At 48.7% G+C, this 14,312-nt stretch overlaps 1 protein-coding gene across 1 annotated transcript in view; it reads right to left on the reverse strand.

Annotated features, from left to right (window-relative positions):
* The window catches only part of LOC143317033 (uncharacterized), an 18,716-nt gene extending 4,756 nt beyond the window's left edge, over nucleotides 1-13,960 (reverse strand). The window contains exons 1-8 of the mRNA XM_076724949.1: nucleotides 13,515-13,960; nucleotides 8,501-8,537; nucleotides 5,551-5,591; nucleotides 4,603-4,699; nucleotides 3,713-3,848; nucleotides 3,167-3,335; nucleotides 1,821-3,083; nucleotides 1,093-1,164 (exon numbers count right to left, since the gene is read on the reverse strand). Of these exons, the coding sequence (XP_076581064.1) occupies nucleotides 1,093-1,164; nucleotides 1,821-3,083; nucleotides 3,167-3,335; nucleotides 3,713-3,848; nucleotides 4,603-4,699; nucleotides 5,551-5,591; nucleotides 8,501-8,537; nucleotides 13,515-13,605 (1,906 nt within the window). The 5' untranslated portion in view covers nucleotides 13,606-13,960. The remainder of the gene's footprint in view (nucleotides 1-1,092; nucleotides 1,165-1,820; nucleotides 3,084-3,166; nucleotides 3,336-3,712; nucleotides 3,849-4,602; nucleotides 4,700-5,550; nucleotides 5,592-8,500; nucleotides 8,538-13,514) is intronic.
* Between the last annotated feature and the right edge of the window lie 352 nt (nucleotides 13,961-14,312).

Consider the following 14,312-nt stretch of genomic DNA (forward strand, 5'->3'; position numbering starts at 1 on the left):
AGAGCAGATTTCCATTATTCACATCAAACTACTCGTTACTCATCAGAAGCTCCAGTGAACTAACACTAAGGAACATTATAAGTCAGGACTTATGAGAACGCAGAGGATCCATTCAACATTCAGCAGCCAGTTAGCATTTCAGGCTAACAGAAGCACCTCTTTGTGTGTACAGTGAGTGAGCATTCAGCCACTGGCACACAGTGAACAATGACGCCTTCAGAGGGTAACGGGGTCAAACCCCCTGAAACACAGGCTGGACTAAATCAAACGTTTGGACATGATGAGACACACGTCAGGACTTTTATCTCTGCCAACACCGACCACTCTCAAAGTCCTTTCACCCATTTTATCTTTTTCAAAGCAAACACACACAGATCTGATAGCTCAGTGTGTAAAGATGGAGTCCTCCTTCGGTCCAGGCACCATCGTGCTGGTTGGCTCTAATCCAAAGTAACTGTGACACACACAGCCTACTAGTTTTTGCAGGTTTACTCGCAGCCTGGTAGCAAATATTGTCTGGCTGATAACAACTGTTACACAGCTGAGCGTGCTGACTGGATTAGAGGCCGTGACGTCTATAAAGCAGCAGAAGAAGAAAACACACTTAACCAACTTCCTGTTTACACAAGTTTACAGGTTAATTTAGCAGCCAGGAAAGCTTGGCTCGCTGCATGACGGGAATTCTTCACCAATCATACGGCTTGGCTGAAAATACCTCACACACACGCACACACACATACTCAGTCAGAAACATACAGCTGGCAGCACACACACATCTCTGACACGTCAAGCACACACAGCACTGCCAACAGTGAGGGCTTTTCTCTTCTCACACAATCACAGCATTTTTCTTTCACAAGGTTTGGGTTGAATAATGTAAGCCCCCCTCCCCCTCCCCCCTTCTGTCACGCACACACACAAGAACACACACATATACACAATGTAAAATCTCTCCACATGTTTGCATATTTCTGCAAGATTTGCGTCTCTAAGCTCTCAAATAGTCCTTTGTACTAAAGCTACATCCAGCTTATGCGCGCGCGCGCGCGCGCACACACACACACACACACACATGCACACGCACACTCTTACCGCTGGCTCTGCGTGGTGAGGACAATGCTGCTGGTTTGGTCGGGATGCCTGGACGACAACTTCCTGCTTTCACTGAAACATCAGCAAAAATCAGAAGTATTAGTGCTGCTGATGACGCCTACACCCCGTCCACACCCCGTCCACACCCCGTCCACACACCGTCCACACCCCGTCCACACCCCGTCCACACACCTACACCTGTTATTAAAACAGAATGTGTGTCTGGATATGTTATCTGGATCCTGCCTTTGCATCCACACCTGGTGTTCTTCATGTGTTCTCGTCACTGAGATCAGATCTCTGTCTTCCAGCGACTCTCTCTGATGACAACATGTGTTTGGAATGGAAAACATGGAGTTTGGGGAAAAAATAAAACCTAAAATGAATTTCGTAGGGCCTCAGATGTGATGGCCTGTGACACATCATGCTGCCTTAACTACCGTTTATACCAAGTAAACAAAGCCTGCATTTAACATTCGGCATAAATGTGCACATACTGACAGAAAAAGGTCCAGGTGGAAAGATTAACGTGATGTTTTGGCCCATTTTGGCTTCCAGAACTACCAACTGCTTCAGTCCTACCCATGACGGTGACTTTGTCCATGACTCCATCACTGAGATTAAAATCCAGACCGCGCTCTCATTTGGAACAAAGTCCTCACAGTTTGTTTTTGCAGTTCACAGCAGCCGCCTGCAGAGGGCAGTACGGATCACAGACTGACACTCACCACTTTGGTTTGCAGGGTCTGGCCTCTCATCACTTCCAGCCTGCGTCTCCGTCTGCACTCCACCGCTGACCTCCACAGAGGGTCTTGGGGGCAGGGTTGGGGTGGTGCGCCCAGCCGTGGAGCTCTTATCCTGGGGTGGAGCTCCTACGCTGGCCCTGGGGGCGACTGCAGGTCTGGGTGGAGGTTTGGGGTTGGCGAGGGAAGCCGTGTCACTGACAGAGGGGGTGAGTTTGGGTGGAGGGGGCCTGGGGGCCGGGACGGGGGCGGAGGCAGGGGTTTCTGTGGCAAACTGCGGTTTGGGCGTGACTGAGGGTTTGTCACTGCTCCTGCTGGGCTGTGGTACCAAAGCTGCAGCGGACGCTGGTGTTTCAGCTGCAGGCTGAGGTTTCGAGGTTTCTGCTGAAGGACTGTCAGCTGTCCTCAAAGCCTCGCTGCTGTCTGAGTCTCCTGCCTCTGCGGTCAAACCAGCATCTTCCCTGAATACCTTGGTGGACGGTTTGGGGGCATGCGAAAAGTTTTTGGGTTTTGGGGCAACAGTCGGGGGGGCAGATTTGGCTGGCTGCCCCTGGAGGCGAGGGCGTGGCCGGGGTTCGGGTCTCTTGGTGGCACCACAGTCTCTGTTGCTGCCATCTCCACAGCTCCCATCAGCCACCTGCTGCTGCTGCTCAAAGGCTTGTATCCTCGCTTTCAGAGTCGCCATGTCCTCCTCGTCCTCTTCTCCGTCTCCCTCCTCGCTCTCTGATTGGCTGTGGCCGCTGCTGTCGCTGCGGCGATCAGGGAAGCCCCAGTCGTCTGCGCTGAAGGCCTCGAGCAGCTCCTGAAGGTACCTCCCCTGACTCGCTCCCTGGTTTGTGGCGTCAGTTCCTGCGCGGGCGGCTAGCGTAGCCAAACCGTCCTCACGCAGCTTCACCAAAGTCTGAACTTTGACTTCGCTGCTGATTGGCTGTACACTGAGCCTGGAGCGGGGACGCGGCCTGGGGCGCTCCAGCGGGACGTGAGAGGAAGCGGTAGGAGGAGCTGCTACGTCAACAGCTGCAAAAGACTGATCCCATCGGTCCGTTTGAGCACCAGAGGTCGAGGTCAAAGGTGAACAGAGTTCAGAGAGGAGGTCGCAGCACGGCGCGTGAGCGGCGGCCTGTGTGACCGTCACAGGGTGGCTGTTTGGTACCGCGTCACTGTCACCGACGGTGGTGACGTCACCAGCATGAGACGGTTTGGGAGGGTGGGGGAGACGCGGCCGCGGTGGTCTCACTGGTCTCCTCACTGCACACAAACACAAACACAAACAAACAAACTTCAGTCACAAACAAAAACAACAGAACTCACTGAAATGAGCCTCCTCTCACCCTGAGACTCCTGGGGATCGGGGGCAGGTCCGGGGTCAGTCTGGGTAGCGATTGTTATTGTAGAAGCTGGACGTGATGAGGAGGAGGAAGAGGAGGAGGAGGAAGAGGAGGGAAGAAGACCCTGCTCCTGCGTCTTCTCCCTGATCACCTCCTCGTAGGAAGGAGGCGGCTGAGGAAGGAAAACAGAATCTTTCAGACGGAGGATCTGCTGCTCGTCTTCGTCACGTGTGTTAATAAACTGAATATCTCTGGATTTCCTGACGTCACCGCGGTCTTTGGGAAGTAAACCCGACATTTTATGGACAAAACCTTTAGCTGGTTTAGAAAGACAATTATCAAACAATGTTTGTTGGACAGTAACGTTGGACAGGCTGCACGTTAACATGCGCCTCGTTGAAGCCGCCACAGTGGACGGGTTGGTGTCGCCACCTGCAGGCAAAGAAAGCGACGGCGGCTGAAATTTGACCACCTGCAGCCCACAGACTCAGCCTCTGTGTCCCCGCCAGATTTAAGACTGTTTGAGGGACAGGGACCTGCCAGCGTTACCTGTATGGACGGAGGGATTGTGGGGCCCCAGATCTGTGCTGCAGGAGGAGGCGGGGGAGGGAATCCTCCAGACGCTCCAGGAAACCAGGACGTGGAGGCCAGCGGCTCCGCTGACAGGATGGTGATCTCTGGTCGCCTAGCAACAGGTCCAGAAACAGGAAGTCACCAACAGAGAATCCCGAGTGTTGACAGCAGAAGAATTGAAGAGACGAACATTTTTAAACAGATTTTCCACTGAGAGAGTTTGTTTTTCAGTCTTCCTCCAGCTGACAGACTGTTGGACACGACGCAGGAAGAGTCTGAGTGACACGTTATCTGAGGACAAAGAGATGTCTTTAAATGGACAGATCTGTCTGTCCAACAGCCCAAAACACAAAGACATCCAGTTTCTAACTCTTCTTGGTGATTTTACTTGAATTTTCTGTAAAATCACATTTAAATGAGTCATCCCGACTGTTTGTGATTCTGTCTGATTCACAGAAGGAAACGTCGTCTTCCTGGAGGAAAATCACAGAAACACATGTGAATTCTTCATCTGCTGACAGCGAGCTTTGTTTTTCAGTTTACCTACACAGACGTCGACTCGTGTGCGCTGGAAAACAACGCGGCACCACGTGGCTTCATGATTACAGAACGGTTTCTAAATGTTTACGCTGGTTAAGATCCGAGAAGAAAGACCAAAGACTGATGTGAGCGCCTCCCACAGTGAATCCAGTGAAGTCCTGGTTTACTGTAAACACACACGCTCGTCCGCCTGTTGACTACAAATAGTCTCTTTTCCTGACTGGACAAATAAAGACTGAAGATGTTGTTTGAGGACGAGGTTTGAACAGTCAGGGATCTGTGCTGCTGCAGGCTGGTTCAGCCTCAAAAAACACGAGCGGTCTTACCTCCTGTCTCTGTCTCGGTCTCTGTCTCTGTCCCGCTCCCTGTCCCTGTCTCGCTCTCTGTCTCTGGACTCAGACAGAGACGTCGACCTGGTGGAGGCTGACAGAAGAAAACAGCAAAGTAAAGTAAATTCAGACTAAAATCACGCAGTCAGACTCGCAGTGCTGCTGAAACACGTGTGCTCTCAGGACAGTGGCTGTTTCCAATCACGCTGCACATCTGTCCTCAGAAAGTCACGCGCTAAGAATGAGCTTTGATAAACATTTCACTGCTTTGACCGTCTCTGCAGGGACAGGTGGCTGCACAGAGCACATGTCGTTTTGTCAAGCAGCTTGTGGGGAAATTTAGATTTCAAAGGATGAAAACAAGAAAATATATATATTTAACTTATCCATCAGCAGAAAGTATGACGTGTAGCTGAGCTGCGTTCAAACCCACAGAGCTTTATTGAAAACCCTACTCAAGATAATGTTTGGTAAAAACTGTGTTTTGCCGTTTCAAAGCCCTGCGAGGGGACTCTGAAGGACTGAGCTGGTCTCAGTGGCTCAGCAGCAGACTGTGGTGACAGTCCGGTCTGGGGAGCAGCTGCCTTCCCTGCCATGCTGGATTTTATTACCCCACAAAAGGTCAAAATGCATATTTTCCATTTTTAAAATCCACACTTTTCCAGGCCACAATTCAAAGGGACGTCAGATTTCCATGAAGCTCTGTCAGACGGATCATCTTTCATACACATTTGCATCTCTAACTCAGTCAAAGTCCGACTGATTTGACTTTTTACACCCTTAAAAACACCATCTTTTACTTTCAGGCTGCGTTTCTCTCGGGCACCGCTGCAGCCTCGTTCTTTACTGGTTAAACTAAAGTGTGTATCTCCACTTCAAACACACACTGAAACACACACACAGAAGCAGAGGGACTCGATGAAGAGGACGAGGAAGAATACTCACTTCTCTTGATGGCTGCTCTGATGGACGAGAGAGGACCCTGGCTGCAGAGAGACAGAGACGGGGGGGTTAAAAAAGAGGAAAGCATGAGTCATGTTATTTCACCCCCCCCAAATCTCTCTTCCAGTGACAAACAGCTCGCTCGTCCCACCCAGCCCTCGCTCTCTGAACGCCTCTCCAGTCTGAGTTCTATTTTTAACCTTTGCTTCCTCTGCGAGCTCCGCTTTGCTTCACATTCAGTCAGCTGACGGTTCGATGCCTTGCTCCAGGGCACCTCAGCACTCGGCTAAAAGGGAAAATCTTTTGTCCTCGGTGCAGGAAGGAGGCTAAAGGTCACGAGTCCAATCCCCCAAACGGCCGACAATTTACAGAAACACAGAAGAAGAGAATGCAAATGAATCCCTGCTCACATCATTAGAAGATCCTCCACACAAACAGTTAGTGTTGGCCGGCCTCCAGCTGGAGCCATTAAACTGTTGAAGAAGAGGAGGGTGCAAGTAGAAGAGCTCCAGCCAAACCTCTAATGGTGGCAAACAATGTAGAAAATGTGGCATCGCTGCGCACAGATGTGATGTCTTTGCAGCGTTTTCGTCTCTTCAGAGCACGTTTAAGTCACTTCACGCTTCATGTGCTTCATCGTTTACTCTTCAGTCCACCTCAGCCGAGCTAAACCTTTTTCTGAGGGTTTGCTTATCGACAAATTGAAAAAGTACAGAGAAACAGGCGGATGGAAACACACCGACTGACTGGTGAAACCCACATGATGCAGGTCAGAGCATCACTTCTGCAGCTGCAACCATTCACACATACTCCACCCTCAGTGTGAGCAGAGAGGACGTCACACCTGCTGCAGACAGGTGAGCTCCAGACCAACGCTGGACGCTTCAGCGGACCACGCCCCGAGAAAACATCCAGCATCTCCCTGAACTCTGGAGCAGAACCACACTGAGTCAGAAGCCTGGAGCCACTGAGGGATATTATCATCACAAATATGGAGGATTAAAGTCCAGGAACCTGAACGCCACATGGCAGCGGCCTCTTTCAGTCTGACAGAGTCACTGGGATAAAAACGCACGCTGTAGTTAAAGAAAGCCACCAGCACATGTCCTCTGACTTAACAGTTCCCCCCTTTGTGTCTATTTAAATGTTGTTTTTCACCCTTAAAAATCTTCCACAGCAAATCATCTGCTTCAAGAACATTCAGCTAAATTCCCAGAAGCAGAGATTTTGGAAAATTCCTCAGAGCGGGAGTGTTTATCAGATTCCCAGACTTCACCTTTCTGCAGCCCAAACTGTCATGAGGAGCCAAACCGGAGCCAGAGTCTGTCTTATCCAGGGTTGTTGCCGGGCAGGCTCGAAGTCAACAGAGCCAGACTCACCAGACCACAGGAGGACGTCTCAGACTTTCTGCGTCGTTGTCTCACTCTGTCTTTTAATGGTCTTTCAGTCTGTTCCGTCTCTGTCTCTGTCCGTCCCTCTCGCTCTTTCTTTCTCTTTCTGCCACAGAGCAGCTAACCATGAACAGACACACATGAGTCACCCCGACATTGCCCAAACACACACACACACACACACACACACACACACACACACACACACACACACACACACACACACACACACACACACGTTTACCTCGAAACAGTGATGGAAAAACCTCCTCTTATCCTCCATCTTGGAGCTTCTTGGACAAACACAGCTCTGGTTTGGACGGTGGAGGTGTAACCTCAGCGCGATGCTCATTTCTGAGGCCGTCACAGCTGGTCAGAGTCTGCTTCGTGAACACCGGCCTCTCTGCTGAGGTGGTTTTTCTGTGTTTGGCAAACTTTCCAGCCTTCTCCTCTTCCCCCATTACGTCATTTTGGGGTGTGTGTGCGTCCAGCAGTTCAGGCAGAAACTGTAAATCACAACTAATGAGGGCTTCGATGTCGGGACACTCAAAGCAAACGAGTGTTTACAGCGAACAGAAGAACTCGAAGGTGAGTCCAAGCCGACAACCACGTGACAATTCATACAAAAGGACGTAACCGCAGACACTTCTGGACAATCTTTCCTGGAGGACATCCATACTTTGGTTGTACCTGCACACCGAGGCGTGCAGGCGCTGTGACTAATGTTTTATGAGGAATGAAACACACTCAGTGCTTCGTGAGACCTTGAGGATCGAGGTCTTTGACACATGCATCACAGGAACAAAGCCGAGAACACACCTGAACACACCTCAGCAGGCTGTCAAAGCAAATTCAACACTTCCTGTAGCTGCTTCAGCTTCATGCGGCTGATCTCGGCTCTTCATGTGAAGCAGCTGCAGGACGTATTAAGTTTTTAGAGAGAGCTTAGCTTCGCTCAAATGCGGCAGACGTTGACACTGGACATTTTTCACGGCTGCCTTTGTTAGCGGATGAGTTTTCCTCAAACCTGCCATGCACAGGCGTGACATCGTGAAAAGGTCGATGCGGTAACGTGGAAAACCCACAGAGGCTGACTCAAACGCCACAGATGAAGGCCTCAGCGATGACTTCACGGTGATCCTCTGACTCTCTGCTCGCTTTTATGCATACTAATGAGCACAGGCTGCTACTTCAGGGCCTTTCAGACGTTTCACCGTCTTACTGTCGGCTTAGTTTCTCCTCTTACTTCTTTTAAGTGACATAAACTCAAAGTGAGGCTCTTTTTCCCCCATAAACACACACACACACTCATTAAACCCTGTGACTGCTCTGGCTGGTTGTCATGCCAACCCACCAACAGTCCAAATACTTTCAGGAGTGTGTCAGACCGAGAGACCAGAGGGGAAAAAGCAATCCTCCGAGTGTGCGAGGACGCTGCAGAGAGCAGTCCCACGCTGGAGCTGAAAGGTTTCAATCAACATCAAACAAAACAACGCCATCGCCGCACTCAGTGCACACATCCCGGTGACAAACAGCCAGGTGAGACCAGGAAGAGCTCTTACCTGTGACGATGCTCCGGTTTACGCCTGTCAGGACGACCTGTGAAGAGACAGAGACGGAGACAGATGGTCATCGACAGGCCTGGACTGGAGTGAGCGTTCAGCATCGAGCATCACACAGGTCGTACAGGTGTTCGCAAACACATTCAGGTACTGATTCAGGCTTCCTTGCAGGTCATGTGACCACACTCAGGTAGCTGATGATGCATGTGAGCCTCTTTGACTGAAACATGACACCCAGCCCTGGTGATTAATCATCAAGAAAGATCAAATCCTTCAGCTGTTTTAACACAAAGAGCGAATCAGTTTCTCACATCTTAACTGACACACAGTCAAAAAGCAAGTTCATGTAAAAACCCAAAATGAAGATAAAAAATGGATTTAACTGTTGCTGATGTCACTATCAGGCTCAAAAAAACAAAAGTTATTGGCCAAACAGAGGAAAATGATCCTCTGCTGCACAGGAAGTGATGCATTTTACATCCCCACCTTCTAGAACACACAGAGGGAGAGCAGAGAATAGCGCCACCTACAGAGACTACCTCAACAGAGAGTCCAAGGAGTCAACGTTCGTGTCCCCAGTGAGGACACGTTTAGAGAGTCCAGCTCAGGGACACCACAGTGATGAGCACTGAGCAACAACGACAAAGACAAAAGTGGAAAATGAAGATGAACTTGTGGATAAATGTGAACTCACTCAAGCCTCCTTCTTTAAGCAGAACAAAGAAAAGAGAAAGAAAAGGTCGTTTCTGTACATCTGGGCTGCTGTTCTGCATGCCTGCCTTTCCCTTTTCCTACCTCCTGTCCTCTGATGATCAGCTCAGCTGCAGCGTCCACACGAGACACAATAATCTGCAAAGACCACTCGTCCTTTACTCCTTCCCGTCCTGCTGTTACAGAACTTAAAACGTCTCTTTTCTCTGTTCTGTCTTCTTCCTCTCCTCTTCCCCCAGCTCTCTGTCTGTCTCTAAAACTCTGACTGGACCGCCCGTCCGTTCTGGCCAGCTTCCTGATTGGCAGAGAGCATCCAGGAAGTGAGGCTGTGAGTGGCTGCTGCGGGATTCTGCTGCAGTCATCAGGAGTTTTAACACTTCCAGATGTTTGTCCTGCAGCAGGCCGGCAGGAGCTCTGAGCTGGAGCTGCATTCGAGCTCGCAGATGCAAACCACAGCAGATTTTCCTCAGCACTCATCATCTGTTCGGCCTCTCGCTCGGCACCGCGAGGTCACAGGTTACGAGTCAGAGACTGAAGATTGGAGCTAGAAAGGAAATCACGTTTAGCTCGAGGACACCTGACCATCGTGAAGACAGGAGCCCTCATCCCCTAGCCCTTTAGGCTAGCATCATTCAGCTCATTGCTTTGGTTTTACAGACACAGCCTCCCCGTTCTGGTTCACTCTAACTGCTCTCATGAAGCTGATTTCCAGGCTCGGGCAGCTGTTTTCAATGAAACGCCTGCTCAGCACCAAACAGCAGACAGGCAGCGTTCAGCTGCTACAAAGCAGGACATGGTGAAGACCAAGACAGAGCAAGACAAAAACAAGAGGAAATACTGGACTTCTGGAAAAGCCGAGGTCACATCAGCACACTGACAACATGTCATCACGTAAAGACGCCGAGTTTACCTTTATCATAAACAAAGAGAAGCTGGAGCCAGAGATGTTTGTTGTTTAATGACTTAAACAAATGATGCATCATAAAAATAGTTGCTGATTACATTTCTGTCGATGGGCTCATCATTCAGTCCACTCACTGCTTCAGTCCTAAACACCACTTCAGATAAATGCTGATGTTTCTCCGCATCTGCTGGATGGGTAAACAAGCAACAGTTTGCTAGCAAGTTAGCCATTTCAAAGCTAAGGTTGGTCGCACTGGAGAAGCCAACAGGAAGTACCCTAGATTTTGAAATCCCATCCTATGAAGTCCCACCCCCTGTTTTCGTCATTGCTAACCGTATCCTACGACCTCGTGTCATTCACGTGGCTAATGTTATCACGGCTGTCGTGCTAGCGTGTTGGTATCAGGAAATCTAAGCTGTCCATTCCTGCGCGACGAGCTCGCATTAGCTTTAGCAACACATCTGCCTGCCCTGTGACTCTGGTACAGCAAAGTGAGTCCACGGGCGAGTGTGCACAGGTAGGCAGGTACGTAGGTAAACAGGCAGGCCAACAACAAAGTATTGTAAAATACTTTACCTGCCCTACATTTGAATATAGACACACAGACACTGTTCATTTATTACCCCATGCTAACGTCAATGCTGTGTTTACAGCTCGTTTCTGCTTCCCCTCAGCGGACAAAAACAGAGTCTGCTGCCAGTGTGGTCACTGTTGGGAAACACTGATTGATGAAAGCTGGAACACTCACTTGACATTCATCATCTAAGTCACAGAAGGGGGGGGCGTCTCGAAACCTTTGAAGCAGTCTGGAAACATTTGATCGTCTAATACAATCTATTAATGGATGACGTTCAACTACAGCTCCGTCAAAAGTCAACTGGTTCAACCAAGAGCGCTGATCGCTTCACTCTGTCTTCCTGCTTCAGACCTCTGTGCTGCATTTCTCAAAGCTCAGGAGAGGCTGAAAACAAACCCAGAGGAAACAACAAACTTGAGATGCCAGAAAAATTAATGACAGATTGCGTTGAAATGTGCAGAGAGCCAAACCGCGGAGCTGGAATGCCGCTGAGAAACAAACAGAGAGTTAACGTGGAGCCGTCGTCTCACCAGCCTGGTCTGCATCCAAACGCTTCCATCACGTCAAAACCATTTACTGCAGCGTTCAGCTGGAGAGCGCCGAGCTGACACACGTCCGATGAGAACTCAGCGACCTCAGCCCGTCGGTCGTTTCATCACACAACAGCTGACGGACAACCTGTTTTTCTATGTTTTTACTGTGTTTATCCTCTTTCTGGTGCATGAGCAGCTGATGATTCAACAGCACTGACAGGTGGATCTCTTTGTCGTTGGACTGCAGTGAATACGGCACACGTGACCTGAAACCAAGTGCCGATTTTATTTACCATTTACTGGGACATTTTACAAGTTTTAAAGTTTCCATGTGTATTCTTCTTCTTCTGCTCTTCTTGCTGTGGTGTTTCTTTAGTGCACTTCCCTGTCAGACCACCTGTCAGCTCCTCACATGTAAGAACGTGTTGTTGCTGTTGTTGTTGTTGTTGTTGTTGTTGTTGTTGTTGTTGTTTATCACTGTAAACTGATCATACATTTCTCTCAGATGCTTTGCTAACTCAAACATGTCAGTGACTGCAGAAATCTGTCAGGAGGTCTGTTAATGTTTGATTTAATGTCCTCTGCTCCCTCGTGTCTTTAGCCTGTTCTCAGTTATAAAGGTTTTAGTGGGAATGCTGAACCTGTTAGATTTGAGAAGTGGGTTCAATGCTGGACTTGGATTCAGGAAAATGCGATCAGACCCTGATATATGATCATATTGCGCAACACCAACCGAAACTGACTGTAACAAAGATAAGACGTCTGCGTGCTTCACGTGCCCGTCTGTCTCTGTCCTCTCAGAGCTGCTATTCACTGAATACACTGGAAAGTCTTCGTGCTATGAAGGCCGACCTGCAGCAGAACCTCTATCCTGTTCTGTTACCACTTAAATCCAACTGCAAACCAATAAAATGAGGATTTAAAATACTGTCAAATGCAGCATTTCAGGCTGTCCATCAGCGGCGTCTCCTTTCACTTCAAAGACTCGACCGAGCGCTCCGGTTGTATTGTGTCACAGTATCACTGCTCAGACTCGTGCTGTAAGTTTCCCAAAGATATATCGAGACCTGAGGGCCCCGAGGGCCCCGAGGGCCGAGGTTAGGCATCATGAAAGGCTGAAAGGCCTTCTGTGGGATTACAGACACACACACACACACACACACACAGCGACAAAGAGGAGCCTTGAAGAGTCCAGTTAAACTATAACTTGTGTTTCTGTGAGTGAGACAGAGACGCGGAGGCAGATTAAAGTAACGGCTGGACGTCTTAGCACAGGCCTGCACCATCAGTCAAACCGGGAACGTGTCAGAGAGTATCTACGCCTGCATGAGTAAACTTTGACCCAAATGATGACACGCTCACGTGTTGAAACAAGAATTTATGGCTTTGGGTTCAAGCAGGTTACACCCACACGGATACGGCGCATTCTGAAGCTGATTGGAGTCTTTCATTGGACGTTTAAGAACACGTCCATGTGTCTGTGTTTGTAAAGCAGTTAACAAGATAAACTTCCTCTTTCATACTGAAAATCATCCGCTTGTAAAACACGATTTGTGCCACAGCTAATGACATTCACCAAAACCCCAAACGGACATTTTCAGGCTGCTTGTTTTAAGTCCAAAACTTGGAGATATTTAGTTTAATATCACAAAGGTAAAATAAAACCAGCAAATACTAACATCTGAGACGCTGGAACCAGTCAATCAATGGAATTTTTACTTGTTGAAATCTCACAAAAGCTGCCAATAAATGTTCTATCAATAGATCGATCATCTATTGGTTTAATTTCTCACAAAACCTTCTGGATTTCTCTACATTTTCTAACACATTTACCTCAGTACAAACTCCAAATGTCGCACAGGGGTTTGTATCTTTGAGCAGCTCCATGTTTTGCACGTTAAACCAATAAGTTACTGGTATTATCAGTCCAGCCCAGTATGGCTGAGCAGACAGTAATATCGGTCCTACGAGAGATTTTACAGGGACACTACAAATATCACAGACGTTGAAGACCATGAGGAGCACTGAGGACCAGACAGAAGCTAAAACTACGAGCAGATACCGTCAAACTCAACAGAATTACCACAAAAATACTGCATTTCCACATGAACGCGCCGCAGAAATACTGCCCTCCGTCCCTCAGTCTGAGCTGAGGGTTTGTATGTCCACTGTTGGACAGCCTGCTGACCTGTGACAGCTTATTTCCCCCGCACGGATCAATACATGGGATCGATATCAGGCGGAATCACTTTGAAACAGGACAGATAAGAAAGCTTGTTCGCTGTTTACCTCCGGAGCCGCTCGGCTGTCTTCGGACCACTTGTTCTCGGGTGTCCCTCATCATGTTTTCCTCCTCTTCTTCTGACCGCGCTTCGGCCATTTCTCCTCTGTCTTTCCTGCTTTCTCTCCTCCTTTCTCCTTTCTTTCTCTTTTCCTGTCTGTCAGGGGGAAAATGGAGCTGGGTCAGAACAGGGACAGCAGCACCGACATTATTCCTCGTCCTGGTTTGTCGTCGCTAACATCCACCACAACAACTCGGGACAAGTTCACCCAAACACCGTCAACTTTCGAGCCCGAAACGCCTTCCAGGGTTAGTTAACCAGTCCGGCTCGGTGTTCGCGGCTTCTGCGGCGTCAAACAGTCTAAATCCTGCTGTTATTTCGGAACAATAACTGTCGTTGTGTTGGGTTTCGGTTGAAGACTTACTCCAGGCTCCCCTGTTCCCCCCCACCGGCCGCGAGCTCATGATACAGAGCCGCACGCGCTCCGGCTGCGTGACGTCACCAACTGGAGAGAAAAAAAAAAAAAACATTCTTGGAGACGAGAAAAAATGGAGGACAAAACAATTAGCTTACAGGTAGCTAACAAAACTTCTACAAACTCTTGTACTTAGCTGGGCTGGAAGAAGCGATCGGATCATCCTCTTAAGTAAAAGTAAAAGTTCAAAATTGTACTTGTGGAAAATACACGTGTTAAAAATAAACTTAAAGGTCACACAGAATGACTCAAAATAATGTATATTTGATTGTTGGATTATAGTCATTAATGTTTTCATTTATTACTTTAATGCTGCAGCTGCTATAATTT

Source organism: Chaetodon auriga, chromosome 24, assembly GCF_051107435.1.
Source record: "Chaetodon auriga isolate fChaAug3 chromosome 24, fChaAug3.hap1, whole genome shotgun sequence".
Classification (NCBI taxonomy): Eukaryota; Metazoa; Chordata; class Actinopteri; order Chaetodontiformes; family Chaetodontidae; genus Chaetodon; species Chaetodon auriga.